General features: G+C 36.7%; 1 protein-coding gene across 2 annotated transcripts in view; it reads left to right on the top strand.

Moving 5' to 3' along the window:
* LOC138698192 (5-phosphohydroxy-L-lysine phospho-lyase) overlaps positions 1-17,307 on the top strand; it is a 167,427-nt gene that overhangs the window by 140,794 nt on the left and 9,326 nt on the right. For both annotated transcript variants that reach the window (XM_069823954.1, XM_069823955.1), the window contains exons 5-8: positions 1,970-2,178; positions 9,096-9,321; positions 16,356-16,600; positions 17,138-17,285. In XM_069823954.1, coding sequence (XP_069680055.1) covers positions 1,970-2,178; positions 9,096-9,321; positions 16,356-16,600; positions 17,138-17,285 — 828 coding nt within the window. The remainder of the gene's footprint in view (positions 1-1,969; positions 2,179-9,095; positions 9,322-16,355; positions 16,601-17,137; positions 17,286-17,307) is intronic.

A 17,307-nucleotide genomic window follows, 5' to 3' on the forward strand; every position in this document is an offset into this window, starting at 1 on the left:
AATGAAGGTGATAATGCTGGTGAAATGAGTCCGGGGTCCAGCACCGAAAGTTACCCAGTATTTGCTCGTATTGGGTTGAGGGAAAACCCCAGAAAAAACCTCAACCAGGTAACTTGCCCCGACCGGGATTCGAACCCGGGCCACCTACGTAATTTAGTATTGATATTGAAGTTGAAAAGTAATTTATTTTTCCTCTGCTAAATGAAGCGTATATAATTTAATTTAATTGTCTAGCTTATACCTTACTTAGGGTCCAGGGTTCTATATTCTGGTTATGAATCTGGCTATAATGCAACGTAAGGATAATAATTATGTGTTCATACATAATTCAGTATTCATACTGAAACTGTAGATTATTTTATTTTTCTCTGTAAAACTAAGTCTATCTAATTTAATTTTATTCTCTAACTTTTACGTATCTAGAGGTCCAAGGTTCTATATTCTGGCTAAGAATCCGTCTATAAGATTATAAACATACCTGTTCATATGTAGGTGTAATTCAGTACTCATATTGAAATAGAAGTTTACTTTCTTTTACTTTGTTAAATCAAGCCTATCTAATTAAATTTAATCCTCAGGCTTATACCTACCTAGAGGTCCAGGGTTCTATGTTCTATCACTCTGGCCTGTGGCATATCCTACGAGTGAAGGTAGTTATTATAGAAGTGAATATGAAAACCGTTACCCAATAATATAGTTAATATATTGAAGGTAAATTTGTATATTAGAAAAACGTATAAAATGTAATGTATTATATATAACGCGAGGTTTTTAAAATAGAAATTGAGTTTTGGAATTATAAAATCTTCTCGTTTCTAGCATGCCTGTATTTATTTTAAAAGTGAAATGTAATTAAATTGCTTATCTTATAAAGTTCTTTAATGCTCTTAAGAAAGAACGTTGTTAATATTCTTCGTATAACTCATCGAAAAAGAGGCAAGAGTGTTTATGTTTACAATATCAATCAAATATCTCATACGTTTAAGCAATATTTCGTCTTATACCACGTGTAGTATTCCAATGAAAAGTGAAAATCGTATCTGAGGTTATTCTCAGCTTTCTTCTTGCTTTCCACGTTCTATAATGGCACTGCTAACACATGTAGTCTATTTAAAATATCATACGATCATACGGTTCTGAAAATCGTCCAAATAATTAACACGTTTGTTTTGCGTTATTTTCCAGGAGAGGTAAATACTTGTATACCGCCTATTTGAATTGTCTCTTTGCCCTATCCGAGAATACAAGATAACGTATGTAGGCTACTTCTAAACCACACGCCTCTGCAGTCAGATTCTTTGTTTGTGAAAAACTGACACGCACTACATCATAAGCAGTATACACAGAAAATACAATACTCCTTCCCTGTGACTGTAGAACTATCCTTTTGCGTATAACAGATGAAACACCAGAGCCACTTGCAATACCTTCCAGAGACATTGTTACAGTAATTTACACACTACACAAGAGAAAACAATCCATGTCTGAATTTGAAAGTAAACAAAATCTATCTTCATTTACAGAGAGGGACTTCAGAGCAAAATATGCTGTATATTGTAGGTTGGATATCTCTGTTTAGTCTTAAAGCGATAACACGCGAACCAGTTGACATATAATTGTCATTCTTGTACTGTTGAGTTCAGAATTCGTAGCTCTATCGAATAGCACAGCTTAAAATTCATTCCTAGCCATAAATATTGTGCGCACAAGAAAGAAATTAATACGCGACGCTTCAGCGAGACTTCGCGACGATTTAACTAGGCAACACTGCTTCACTGTTACTGGCTAGTCGACTTAGACCGGCCTGAACTAGCTCCGCCTTATATGCCTTCTTATTCTGAAAGTGCTTTAGACTGTGGTAATACAAGAGGACAGCTTCTCTTTATGCTTCTGACATATAGAAAGCAAATATTATAAGAAGGGAATAATTGCGGTAGGCCTATGTTATAAAGAAATATTTTCTTTATAGGCTCCTTGTCCAGATGTGTACAGAGGCATGTTCAAAGATGTGGACCATCCAGGGAAAGACTTGGGAAAAATGTATGCGGATGAAGTGCGCGACATCTGCAAGAAAGCAAGAGACGAAGGACGAACTATTGCAGCGTTCATTGCTGAAAGTTTGCAGAGCTGCGGAGGTCAGATCATTCTTCCAGATAACTACCTTCGTAATGTGTTCAGGTGAGTACTCCGTGACTCTCCTTTTGCTGGCTGTCTGTATGTGTCTCTTTCTCTGTCTCTTATCTACACATTTGTATGCAGATATGTGAGGGTCAGTATTTCTTATCAAGAACATGCATCTCTTTTTTGTCAGGGACTTATGTAGACTTATACTTACTTCGAAAATCAGAAGAATGACGAACTTTTCAAGAATATTGTAGCGAACATACGTTGCCGCAAGTTATTAACAAGTCTGGTGAGTGCGGCGGTCGTCGGTGGTCGTTGGGGCGCCAGAATCTGCGGCGGTCGCCTGTCGTCGCCGTCGATGTTGCCCACGACGCCTTTCCTTGCCCTCGGCTGCCAGCTCCATCGTATATGGAGAGTAGCTCAAGGAGGCACGTTGATGTCAATAATTAAAGATGTACACTAATTAATTTTGGCGCCAGCCTCCTCGAGATTACTCCGGTAGAGTATGAGATTCCCAGGTCAGCTGCAAAACGGTCGGGACATGGGGTTTGGGAGACGTGCTCGTAGATTGAAATGATGTAAGCGCACACCAGAAGTTGTTGGTAAGAACTATGAGAAGGTTTATTATTATTATTAAGTGTTCGTTTCAGATTAGCAGAAATGCGCGTCCAAGTGTATAATTTACTGCTCTCACTTCCTACAAATTGGTAGACTAATTTCTGAGTTCACGTAATTATATATTTTGTACTATAAAACACCAGTAAAATAACGGAGAGTTGATAACGTGATGACAATTTATTCCTAATGTAATAATAATGATGAGAAAAGAATTCAGACTTATAATAATGATACAACACACGACTTCTTACTAAACCCACTAAAAATTTCTAAGTCCGTAAATTGTTATCCTTCCGAGTTAGGTTCGCCGAGAATATGTGGAGTGCGACCTCTCCGTACGCGTTCTATATGCGTTCTGTCTATCTGCCAAATCTACCCTCTACTTGCAACCACCAAACATACAATTTCGCCCTCCTATCTATAAATCACGTGTCTCTATTATACATCCTGATTGGCCATAATTACTCTTACGTCACTTAAGACGCGCTCTTCAAAAATTGCTCGTTACTAGATTCTCCCCTACTTCCGGTGTTCTGACAATTCTCTGACATATACCAGATCATCTCTTTTTCGAACCTGGCTTGGCGTCATCTTGCTGACCACCCGCAGGCAAAGTCCACACATTCCCTCATTGGTCAACTCCACGCCTGGACACATGTTTCCTGTCCGCGTAGCGTCGCTTCGGCCTTCCTGCCCACCTGTTACTTCCGCCTCACATTCTGGAGTTTTCTTACACGCCCCACACTTACTATCCATATAAGAATATTAACACGAAATACTAATCTAATGAAAAATCTCCTTATCCTATACGAGGAACCGTCTCATGAGGAAATGCATATAATTTACGGAGACAATTTTATTGTTTGTTATTAGACATTATATGCTGCCCTGGGTCCGTCTCAAAGAGCGAAGAACTATTCACTCTCTCACGTTACTCTTCAATATTTTTCAGAACTCTAACCCTTGCTACTTAGCTTCTCGTTTTCAACATTTGTCCTCATATCACGAAATAGATACTCGCTCACAACACCATATCATACTCTCCATTCCTAAACACAGAACATCCTTCTATTCTTCATCTTTCACCGTCTCATGCAGCTCATCTCTGGAACTCTCTACCACAACATGTCAGAGACTGTCGGACATTATCTAGTTTGAAAATAAACTAAAATTGCACTTTTCCATTTCAGATTCCTTTCAATTATAAGCCCTTTTTCTCTACGATAGTTTTATAGAAAGCATATACTGTATATTTCTTTTCCTTCCTTTCCCCTTTTCTGTTCTCTTGATCACCAGATGAATTTATTATCATACCGTATTTATTGTGGATTTTATTTAATTTTCGTATTTTTTCTTCTTTTTTATTATTATTTTATTACATTCCATTTTGTTGTATTCTTCTTTACATTTTCCCTCTAACTATTTGTACTGAGTTGCTTTTATTATATGCCAATCTTTAGAATTGTATTTTACTTTCTTTTTTCTATTATGGTATTATTTTCATTTGTTTAGTGTCGATTGTGTTATACTATTATTATTATTATTATTATTATTATTATTATTATTATTGTAATATGTTAGTATTCTGTTCTTTAACTTTTTGCTAAATTTTCACTGTTTGTATTCTTTGTCACCTGCTAGAGTGTAAGAGAAGGCCCTATGGCCTTAACTCTGCCAGTACAAATAAATAAATAAATAATAATAATAATAATAATAATAATAATAATAATAATAATACTATTATTGTTGTTATTGTAGTTATTATTATAGCAATTGCTCCGAACTTCCATTTTTCCACTGCTTCTGACTGTGAGCTTCTAGAGTTTTTGTGCCAGGTCTATCTTTCGGTCCACGTAGCTCTTTAATGCTCCAATGGATCACTTTGTCTACAATTCTACATAAACTATCATATTAGGACTAGTAGTGTGTTTCTGTAAGCATTCTAACAACAAACCAAGTTTACAGTTACATTTTTTTTTTCAACAGACCCTTATACGTTTTTCTGTCACTTGCTAATCTTGTTTCATCTGCAGTTGCTTTTTCAAAATGAAAATACAGTACCTGTACTTCAAAATTTGCAGGAATATTTCGAAAAGAGCTGTCTACTCACCTGGTACTTAGAACACAGCCTATTTCACAAATGTATTATTGTAGTTCTGACAGTTCCTTTCGATTTATAGGTGATCTAATATAAAACAGAGTATAATATGCTCATAAACAGAGACCAGAAGTTTAGACATTATGAAACATTAAAATAGGCAGGCGAAAAAAGCCTCATTAACAGCTAAAATAGGCAGGCAAAAGGGCATTATAAATAGGCAAAATACGCAATAAAAGGCAATTACAAAAACCTTGCACTAGACCCACAACCTTGCACTTTCCGCAAAGGGATTTCGGCAGCAAGAAAAGCTTTACGTAAGTCGAGATTTTGGACTCGATGTTGGAAGCAAAGAAATATTCTTCCCAGTAGCCTTGGAAAGTGCATTTTTGTGTTTGGTTGTACTGATATGTTGCGATATGAAATATTTAGCTAGTTACAACAACGTCGCAATAAAAACTGAAAGAAAAATAACCGTTAAAAATAACGTTAGCCCCGCACAGTTAGACACTTTTAAGTTACATTTTTTGTTATTGTAAAAAATATAGTACAATTGCGAAGTTACATTTTTGTTAACATAAGAAAAAATATAGCCTACAGTACATCTGATTTAAGCCGTTCATTTTTGTTTAGGCAGCCCAGATATCAGTTCAGTCATGTGGGAGGTATTTAATGGTTTGGCAGGCGAAATCAGGTATGTGTATTAGAGCGTATTCCGAATCTCAGCGCTGAGCAATCTGATGGCATCACGGTGTTCCGAATTTCAACTATGATGTCACCGGTTCCATCAGCTTGCAGAGGTGGTCAGCGTATTCCGAATCTCACCGGTCCGGTCGCATCAATGACGTCACGTTGCAGCGAAATAAGGAACACAACTGCTGGAAGCTTCGATGGCTGTCATGGCGACTATACAAGTTGTTATCTGTGCTACGCTAGCAAAATTTTGCGAAATTTTCGTACTCCCATCTCGTTCAAAGAAAAGATAGCATAAACAATTTATTTCTTGAACCGGTAGTAATAACGGGTCCGTTGACATGTTCGCTCATAAGCCATTAACATATTGTTTTTACGTTGTGCTCATTACAAACAATACAGCAGAACTAAAGCAGAACACACCGCCATGACACAACAGTGCACGATGTTATTCATCTGCTAATTCCCGCCCTATACAAGAACCAATCAGATTCACTGATGGCGGCTGATGGAGACTGCAACCATCTCTGCAAGTTGATGGCACCGGTGCGACACCGGTGGAGCATCAATGACGTCATCGGTGGAATTCGGAACACCGTGATGCCATCGGATTGCTCACCGGTGAGATTCGGAATACGCTCGGTGGCAGTCTCCATCAGCTGCCATCAGTGAATCTGATTGGTTCTTGTATAGGGCGGGAATTAGCAGACGAATGACATCGTGCACTGTTGTGTCATGGCGGTATGTTCTGCTTTGGTTCTGCTGTATTGTTTGTAATGAGCACAACGTAAAAAAATATGTTAATGGCCAACGGACCAGTTATTACTACTGGTTTAAGAAATAAATTGTTTATGCTCTCTTTTCTTTGAACGAGATGACATTACGGAAATTTCGCAAAATCTTGCAAGCGTAGCACAGACAACAAATTGTACAGTCGCCATGACAGCCATCTAACCTTCCACCAGTTTTATTCCTATTTCTCTGCAGCGTGACGTCATTGTTGTCCACCGGTCCGGTGAGATTCGGAATACACTGTTAGCGTCCATGTGAATGTTTTCGTATGATAATGTTATGTTAAACATTTACAGTCAATCTGTTAATAGTTATTTCCATTCTTTCGGTTTTCCAACGCTTCTTATAGTCGCGTTTATCATTGGCTAGTGTTTTAATGAGTCATTTGCTCTTCTTATAGTCCCGATATTATTTCTTAATGCGTAAGTTATTTCCAGTCCCTCAGATTAATTTGTTTTCTTTCACTCGGAATAACTAACGGACATAATAAAAGAGTACCTTTAAGTAACAGACAACGTAGAGTTTTAACACAAATTATTAATTCATTTAAAGATTTTTTAATATGTCGCACCTATACTAAAAGCCAGGTTATGAACCGACGAAACAGGAAGTAGTTGGATGGGCGAGAGGAAAGTGCGGGTTAGAGGGGTAGCCTGTGCAATGATGACACGTTGAGTGTGGGGGATGGAGGGGAGAACGAGAACGGAGCTTTTCATTGGACCTCGCGTGAAAATGTCGTCTGCTAACGAAAATCTGGCAACGGAATCACGGAGACAGTGTAGCCAGTTCATTTACAGTACCACGTGCATTACGAGTCGCATTTCGTACCAGCGTCATTAGCTCGTGCTTTCTTAAAACAGTAATTTTAATTACTAATATTGTAGATAGTGTTATCGAGAACTATAGACAGTAGTTATTTTAAACATATCGGTGACAAACGCTGAACACGCTTTGAATCTCGCCCCACTATATGGCAACAGAGCTCAGAAAGAGACCAACAGAACGTTGCTTCCGGTTTAGTCGGTTCATAACCTGGCTTTTAGTATAGTGATATTATCATGCGAACGTCACAATCTGGGTAGACCAAGAAAAACGTTGGATTCAGACCATGACAGATCATAATGCTCTACGATTTACCAAATCGACGACAACCCGTACGGAGTTGGACGAGACTGATGTATTCTTCTTGCTGTAACACGTTATATTCATTATAATGCGAAAATAAGTATACTCTCGCTATCTTTAACGTTTGCTGTCACGAGTTTCAGAGATTGGAAACGTGAATGATTACCAAAGGCAGAGTTCGAGATTTTAAAACTACTTCTGTGGAATATTCTCGTCCATGTGATGTTTCGATCGATTACATATTTTCGTCTTAAAGTAGTTTTAACTAGAACGTTCTAGAATCACCTGCTATCGAAGTTCGAAATTAAAGAGTACGAAAAGAGGAACCGGGAATCGAACCCTCACAGGCAATCAAAATATTCATAGAACCCATTACTCTAGCTAAGAGCCATGAACTACCTTGAAAGACCTGAATATTATAAATGAATGTTTCTTCCTTCAGACGCATCATATGAATCAATATATCAATCAGTCCACCCGTCTATTTAATTTTATTATTTTAGCTATTTCCAAATATTATTAAAACTAAAATAAAAGCGCTGCGAATTAGAGAATTTCAACGACGAAAAGTGTCCACCCCTAGTGGTGCTGTGCGTGATGCTTAAAACAATTTATGAACTACTTGAGTCAGATATTCTGTAGTACAATTGCCACGGCCATTTGATCCGCAGGCGGCATCAAAGTAGCTAATAGGAAGTCTTTGAAGCATATGACCGCAACAATAAACTAATTATGCAAATCTAGCTTTCAGGTAGAAGCTCCATGCTCTACCGACTGAGCTACCCCAGGAACTATACACAACACCGCCACAATTCTTCTCTTTATATCCACACAACTCAAACGGGCGTCTTGTCAGATTTCGTAGAACTCTGTTGTAGACATTTCGTGGTCGCATTCGCATCTTGCGTATGCTCCAATCTCCGCTATGTTTTGTAAAAATAGCCAGGAGTCAAATGCGCGCTATAAGGCAGAGTTTTACAGCTTATAGCGCGACATATTTGTCTTTCGGTGTGAGGGTGAACATACTGTATAATCACATGCTGCACTAATGTTAGCTATAACCTATATCTTTATAGTATAGCTGCATAGTATATCGTCCGGTGTGCGCCAGTCTTTAAAGTCCACTTGTTCATTTGATCCCTACGTGACTTTCCTTGAAAAGTACCATGACAGTTGGTCTTCTTCCTTTCCTCCTCTTTTTTAATAATGGCAAACAGCACGTGTCTGGGTAGTTGTTGCCGTTTCCTATGATTTATAAGATTGAGAAAGAATTGTTGCAATATAAAGAAAAGGCAATAAAGTTAATTTTGATCGATTAATGTAATTATAATTAGGCTACAGTCAGTCAGTCAAGTCAGCCACCTTGCCCAATTAGCCAAAATGCATTGACGTTTTGCAACATTGCTCTTTTGGGCGACATCCTAACAACAAGAACCCAGACCCTGAAGACTTAATCAGTTTCCTGTTCCGGTAGCATGTTTCAATGACTTTCCGATCGCTTTGATGCCACCTAGGGATCAAATTGCCGAGACAACATTGAAAGAAATGTATGAAAGTGATACTCAAGACAACTTTGATACCAAAGAATCAAGTTTCATTTCTCGTTATCTTCACTTTCTTACTTAAAATATGTTGGTGTGTTCAGGTATGTGCGAGAAGCTGGTGGAGTATGCATTGCAGATGAAGTTCAAGTTGGATTTGGTCGTGTTGGCAAACACTGGTGGGCTTTCCAGCTCCAAGGAGAAGACATTGTTCCTGATATCGTGACGATGGGCAAGCCAATGGGTAATGGGCATCCTGTAGCAGCTGTCATTACAACTCGTGAAATTGCCCAGAATTTCAATGACACAGGTGTTTCATATTTCAATACAGTAAGTGTTAGTGTTGAGTTACTTCAGTAAGCCTATGTATTCTTATATACAGGATTGTTTCCGATCTCTGATAACGAATTTGGATGACGTCATGTGCGTCAGGAATCACACCGACAGCTGAATTGCGACGAGAGGTGACAGACCAGTAGTGAATGATTTCATAATCAGAGTGCACGGTGTATCACAATAGCAATGCACAAAAAAATCGAGCCTTTTGGGAGGGGTACATAACAACTCTTTCCGATGCCAAGTACAGTTTTGAAAATCATAGGAGTCTGCAAAAAACGTGGTTTCGTTATTTTCAAGAAAGGCATCTTGTGTGTACCTAATAAGACTGGCAAAGCTCGGATGAGATTAATTCCAGAGTGGTAAAAGTAAGCAAATCCACCCCCAGTCATAAGTCGCCGCACTCCACGAGATGATACAAATTAATTCCATTCGAGCTTTACCAATCTTATTAAGTACACAGAAGATGTCTTTCTTGGAAATAACGAAACCTCGTTTATTGCAGTCTTCTTTTATTTTCACTTAACTGTACTTGGCATTGAAAATACTTGTAATGTACCCCTCCCAAAAAGGCTCGATTTTCTTGGGAATTTCTGCTGTGAATCGCCGTGCACTCAGACTATGAGATCACTCACTACTGGTCTCTTACCTCGCGCCACAGTTCAGCTGTCGTGTGACTCATGACGCACATGACATCATTCAAATTCATTATCAGGGAGATCGGAAAGAATCCTGTAATACAGTATGAAGCTCCAGCATTAAAAAAATACACACACTCACAGTAGGGTTACCAAATTTCCCGATTTTTGAGGGATTTCCCGAAATGTAGATAATTTATGTTGACATTTCCCGCCTCTCGATTTAAGATATCATTGATATCAATTTCGAGCGTTTCTCTCAAGTTTAAAAACTTTGAAAAAGTTACATTTCAGCAGTTGTAATTTTGCACGTTTGTTGTTTCACTCGGAAATTATTATTAGAAAGAAGAGGAGAGTTCAGTTCAGACACACATTATTATTATTATTATTATTATTATTATTATTATTATTATTATTATTATTATTTTGATTATGAAAAGGGTTTCGAAGATGTCAGAAGGCCACTATTATTCAATATTTTACAAAATAAGAACATACTGATTCTACTACTATTTTCGGCAATTAAAAAATGTGAAAAAAAAAAGGCAATTTAGATTCAAAACTAACGAGACCAATAACAAATGACATAACTCTACTGAAGCTCACAACAAATCACAAATGGTATGAAACTCAGCATTAATTTTTTTTCAGTTAGTAGGACATTAATTCAATGAATACTTGTAACCTTATTCAGTTTAACAAAGAGTACGATAAATTTAAGATGTCTAAAATACCAGTTTCCAGAACTTTAGTTCAAAAAGTCGAAAATTTCCCTAATTTTTACAAAACCCATCTGGCAATACTAACTCACACCCACACTCACATTTCATAAAGATGCACACACGAACACAGACACACAGAGATAGAGACACAGGCACAGACAATGGTGTAATAAAATTCGCGACTAGACCTGTTAGTCTAGGCCCGAAAGTTATCCCACTGTACATACATATAAGCAGGCATAAAGACTGCTTATTTAGATTGAACTAACTTCATAGTTGGCTACTTTTAACTAATAATGCGAAGGCGATACCAGAAATAATGCACACTGCACATGTTCTCCTGTCTCCATGAAGATGCGTGGTTTTTAAGTATTGCGTCACTAAGGTGAGTCACGTGGCTGACGAAAAAGACAGGTTATGGCGCGAATCAGTCACATGGTTATCTTGTAGTCATGATCATCGTGAGAATCGCCTAATATAAATACAAATATTCAAAGTTATAAAAGAAAGGAATTGCATATTAAACTCATGTTAAACGTGCATTTATATACAGGGCTTTCATTTCAAAACTTTCCAGTCTAAATAACTAATTATTTAAATTGAATTCAATTTAAACAAAAAAACACGTCAATTTAGATATTGAAGGGCAGGTCTGAAACCAGGCTTAATTGCATTTTAGACTTCACATCCCTCAGCCACTCCCACTTTGAAATTTCAAATGACACTCATATATTGTTATACTTAAATGTGAAAGAGTATTCAGTTGTTTATACACCTCATTCATTTGTTTTCGCATCTTTTGTTTTCTATAGTCGCCTAGCAACCTGGATTTTTGTTATTGTTGATTAGAGCTGAAGAGAGTAAAACTACAAAAACTTATTGAGCATTTCATGTAAGAGTTGTGTTTGTGTATTAAATTATTTTAAAATGGTGTATACCCTTGAAGAGAGAACATAAATCAACCTTATTGATTAAATTTGAGAAATAAACTGTGTTTTTATCCTACAATCAACTGATAACGAAAATACAGGTTGCCAGGCGACGATATAATACAAAAGATGCGAAAACAAACGAATGAGGTGTATAAGAAATTGAATGCTCTTTCATATTATTTAAGTATAAAAATATGGAGGTGCTATTTGAAATTTCAAAGTGGAGGTGGCTGGAGGGTGGGGGTGAAATCTAAAATGCAAGTAAGCCTGGTTTCAGACTTCCCCCTCAATATCTAAATTTACGTGTTTTTTGTTTAAATTCAATTCAATTTAAATAATTAGTTATTTAGACTGGGAAGTTTTGAAACGAAAACCCTGTATAAATCTGATCAATGTTGACCATGTTATGACTGAGAATGTGATGTCGCGCTGTAGTCTGTCTTTCTTGTTAGTCACGAGTCAGTCATTCTGAACAAGTCTGTGCAGGTTCAACTCAATTGCTTACAATTTTTTTTATCTACAAGCTATTGAAATGGACGATGAAAATTGGTTAGGTCACGTTACTGTCAGATAAAATATCTTTCATTAAAATTGAAACTTTTCGTGGACGTACACCGACAGAAATTTATGAGTTGCTTCGAGAAGTATGTGGTGACTCAGTGTTGGACCGTAGCTCCATTTCCCGATGGGCTCAATATTTTCGTGAAGGCCGTATTACTACAAAATACAATAAATGCCCCAGAAGACTGATATCACCTATGAATTTTACTGCAGAGGTCATTGTTGCTAATGTTTTGGAAGAAAACAGACGGATGACTTGTGAAGAGATAATTGTGACTGCGGTATATCCAAATCATCAGTACATCGCATTTTAACCGAGCATTTTCAAAGGAGAAAGGTCGCTGCTCGATGAGTTCCCCATAAGCTGTCCGATTAGGGTTACCATCCTTCCGGCAAAAGGAGGACATGTCCTCTTTTTTAATAATTTTACCTTGTCCGGCAGGCATTTTTTTTAAATTTGAAATGTCCGGCATTTTGCATTTCAACTAGAATTAATATGAATATTGAATAATGTGCGATAATATGCATAGAATGTCTAAACAAATGGTGAAAAGCTATAAAAGAATTTAACTTCTTTGAATGGTTGAAGCTGGACCACATAAAAAGCATAAAATATGATGACCTATTGATATGCATTGAATTCTTACACTCTAAAAATGTCACTATTCATGATTCTAAGCTATTTCATCAATTTTATTCTGCAATGTACACAGATATGCCAATAAAGTTAACCTGGACAAAGATTTAAGTTTAGATAAACAATGGTTCAAATTCTTCAATTGCAATAGTTCTGCGAGCACTGAAACTTTCTCAGAACTCTTAAAAATATGTCAATTCTATTTATTTATTCCAAGCCACAATGGAAGTGCTGAGAAAGTATTTTCCCTAACATCTGCTCAATGGACAAAATAATGAACTCGCATGCTAACGGAGACAGTCAGAGGTGAACAATTCCATAGTTATTTGTTACAAGATATAAGTTTGTCCCTTCAGGCTCTTGTGCACAAAGTGGGCTCCACTGATAAGTAGGGTACAGATGTAATATTGATCCAGCAACTAGTGAGAAAACTAAGGTGAGCCATTATTTTTATCTTTCATTTTGTTCACACCAATTTTTAAAAAGTCCCTCTTTTTTCAGCAATGTCCTCTTATTTTAGATTCCATGTTCTCCTATATAATTTCTTCTCATGTCCGATGAACAAAAAAACGGAGAAAAGAAACTGCAAGTCTTCAGCAAGAAGGAGAACAATTCTTAAGACGCATTGTTGCTATAGATGAGACGTTGATTCGTGACTTCGGACCTGAATTGAAGTCACAGTCAGCTTAATGGAAACATCAGTCTTCACCGCGTCCATCAAAATATCGTTGGCAACAATCAAAAGTCAAGCAGATCATCATTATGGCGTATGATTATCAGGGTGTTATTGCTACTGATCGTATTCATGTCGGCACATCAATCACTGCAGATTACTACTCAGACTGTTTACGTAAGAAAATGCGCCCAAAAGTTCGCCAGAATCGACCACAGCTATTGGAGTCTGGAGTCCTGCTTCTCCACGATAATGCAAGACTGCATATTGACCAGTCGGTGAGGCACGTATTGACCAATTACAATTGGTAAACACACTCTCACTCACCATACAGTCCGAAAATGAGTCACCTGATTACGACCTTTTCCCTAAACTGAAAAATTCGCTCCGGGGTCAGCGTTTTGCAACGTTAAATGACCTGAACACACCTGTGACCCGACGCATCCAATAGTTAAACTTCAAAGGAGAATTTAAACAGCATCCAACAGCTGCCAAAACGTTGAGAAACAATAATTAAACTCCAAGGAAATTATCTTGAATGAAGTTAATGCAAGTAGATTGAAAAAATAAAATGTAGGCCTAATGCAATTAAGTAACTCTGTGCATTATTTCTGGGATCACCTATGTAAATAATGATTAATCATACGGAAATATATCGTAAACAATTTTGCTGCTTGTAGTGATTGTGTTGTAATTTGCATTGTACATGAAATTGTAATGTTCAATATGTTAACATCACATTACATGAACATACTACTACTTGATCTATTTTTTTTTTCCTCTTATAGGTCTAATTTGGTTTCCAGATGTTAGATCATTTCCCTTCACACTGCTGTGTATCTCACAAGTTACAACTTAGTTATTCAGAAATACATTGCCATATAAATTTAAATTATGTTACATTTAATGACGCTCGCAACTGCCGAGGTTATATCACCGTCACCCGTGTGCCAGAATTTTGTCCCTCAGAAGTTATTTTACATGCCAGTAAATCTATTAAAATGAGCCTGTCGCATTTAAGCACACTTAAATGCCATCGACCTGGGCCGGGATCGAATCCGCAACTGCATCACCTAGGCCGACATTGCCCTTGTTTTTATTGTCCATATAAAAAATATTTTTTTATTTTAACTTACAGTTAAATTATGTTAACTGTATCAATATATACCTACTGAAAAATTCGAAGGGAAAAATTTATTGGTAGAAACTTTTTAAATCAGATTCTTTACTCTATAATTTCCACTATTTATTTTATCGCAAATGCAGTTGAATCTTGTGCGCTCAATTATTTCTCATATTTATTTGTCGCCAGTAAAGAATTAGGACAGAAAACAAGGGAAGAAACAGAGCTTATATTTTTTACAGCTGTGATTGACCCCATGGATGTGAAAATCGGACTCTAAACAGAACAGGTAGGAGAAAAATAGAGGCTGCTGAAATGAGATTTCTAGAACCACTGGCAGGCTATTCAATTTTATATAAGTAAATACGAGTACATATGTACATGAGAGATGAATTATATACAGGGTGATTCACGAGGATTTACCGCCACTTATTTCCGAAGACATTCTGAGCAAAAAAGTAACATAAACATGTGTCATAATCTCAATATTTTCAGAGTTACACTAATTTGAAGTTCTTAGTAAAATATTTTTTTCTTTAGTTTTAAGGGTAAAGAATATTGCAAATAGAGAATGAACTATTCAGAAGTATCATTTCTTTAATTGGCTAGTGTTCTGAGGCTAAAAATGTGTTGTTAATTACTTTGCACAGATTTTGTTTTTTCAATTTTTAACTTTTTACACCGGAAGTAAAGGGCACTATGTCCATTTCTTACGAAATTGAGGTTTTTGCATATTTCTATTCTATTTTTCGCTCTCTTCTCATTGGTGCAAAGCACTAACTTCTATGCGTAATAATAAGCGATTTAGCCTGTTGGAAAGTGTACTATGTGTCATAAGGTATCGAGTTAAACAACACTTTCATTTAGCTCTCCTGTAAAATTCAATATTTGTGACATAGTACCCTTTACCTCCGACATACAGAACTAAAACTTACATTATTCTTACGCACTTATCATAAAAATTGTGACAAATCATACAACTATAGAAACTTGTTTCTTAACAGTTTAATTATGCATCCTAATGTACAGTCTTAAAGAATTTGCAACAGTGGCGTGATTTGTAACAATTCTTGTGATAAATGCGTAAGAAAAATGTAATTTTGTATTTAAAAAATTGTAGCAACTATGGAATTCACAACAAATTTTTGCTTCAGAATACTACCTCATTAAAGAAATGATATTCCTGAATAGTTCATTCTTTATCTGTAATATTTTTTACCCTTAAAACTAAAGACTAGTAGTATTTTACAAACAACTTCAAATTGGTGTAACTCTGAAAATATTTAGATTGACTCATGTTTATATGACATTTTTTGCTCAGAATGTCTTCGGAAATAAGCACTGTAAGTGGCGGTAAATCCTCCTGAATCACCATGTATATTCAGTTTAATAGAAAGGATGGACAAAATAAGGAAAAACTGTTATGGACACTTACTGAGAATGCTAGCTGAACAGATGCCTAAAGCTCTCCGTAACTATGAAGCAAATGGACGTGGATGTAGGGGCAGACCAAATGTAGAGATAAAGACAGCACTTTAAGATGGAACAGGTCAACAGGTCTAAACCTTGATGTAGATGATATATATTAATGTGGTCTATTTAAATTTTTATATTGATACTAGGGATTCTTAGCAGACATTTTAATGAATACCTATTGTTTTAGGCATATATCACTAGAACAATTGGATTTGATAAACGGTTTGCTACAATACCAATAATTAATCAACACTATTGGTTTGCAGTATGGCGGTAATCCGGTGTCTTGTGCAGTTGCAAATGCTGTGATAGATGTAGTGGAACGACAAAAGCTTCGTGAACATGCCACAAGAGTGGGGAACCATCTGTTAAACTCTCTTCGACAACTAGCGCTTAAACACTCCATAATAGGGGATGTACGAGGAGTAGGACTCTTCTTAGGCATTGAATTGGTAAAGGACAGGGATGCAAGGACTCCTGCAACAGCAGAGGCGCAACATGTACTCTCAAGGTAAGTTCAACTTCAGTTGGCAGTTCATTACTTAACCCCTTACCGCATGAGACAGTCTTGCACACACGGTTTTATATTCAAATAACTTAAGTAGTTCTTTCTTTCTCAACTGATGTCACATATGGTCAAATCCAATTCTTGACAGTGTGCCATATCTGTTTCAGTATGCAGTTTGAAATATTATATGCTTATATTATAAGTTACATGAATATAAAACCGATATGTGCCATATCTGTCCCAGTATGCGGGAAACAAGTCGTTCAATCAGTAGGTAGCGTACGAAAGTATAGCCGTTTGGTTCCAGATTTTATAGCCACTCTGTATAATAGTAAATATTTAAGCAAGAAATCAATTAGTGGAAGTTGCTTATTTTCATATATAGACCTATAAATTTGCCTTCCTTAAAATTACATAGGGCCTATACAACTTTTTACTTTCTCATTATACGAACTACACGTATAGAATGCATTGGGATGCTTTGACATCTCAGTAAGTCTGGTAATTATATATAGTCTACTTAACACTTTTCTTATGCAGAATGAAGGAAGAATATGTTTTGCTGAGCACAGATGGACCTGATCAGAATGTTTTAAAGATGAAACCACCTATGGTTTTCACCCATGAGAATGCCGATCATGTTGTTAAGCTATTGGATGAAGTTCTCACAGAGATGAAGAATCTAGAGGTAGGTACATATGCAAAACTCA

Source organism: Periplaneta americana, chromosome 4, assembly GCF_040183065.1.
Source record: "Periplaneta americana isolate PAMFEO1 chromosome 4, P.americana_PAMFEO1_priV1, whole genome shotgun sequence".
Taxonomy (NCBI): Eukaryota; Metazoa; Arthropoda; class Insecta; order Blattodea; family Blattidae; genus Periplaneta; species Periplaneta americana.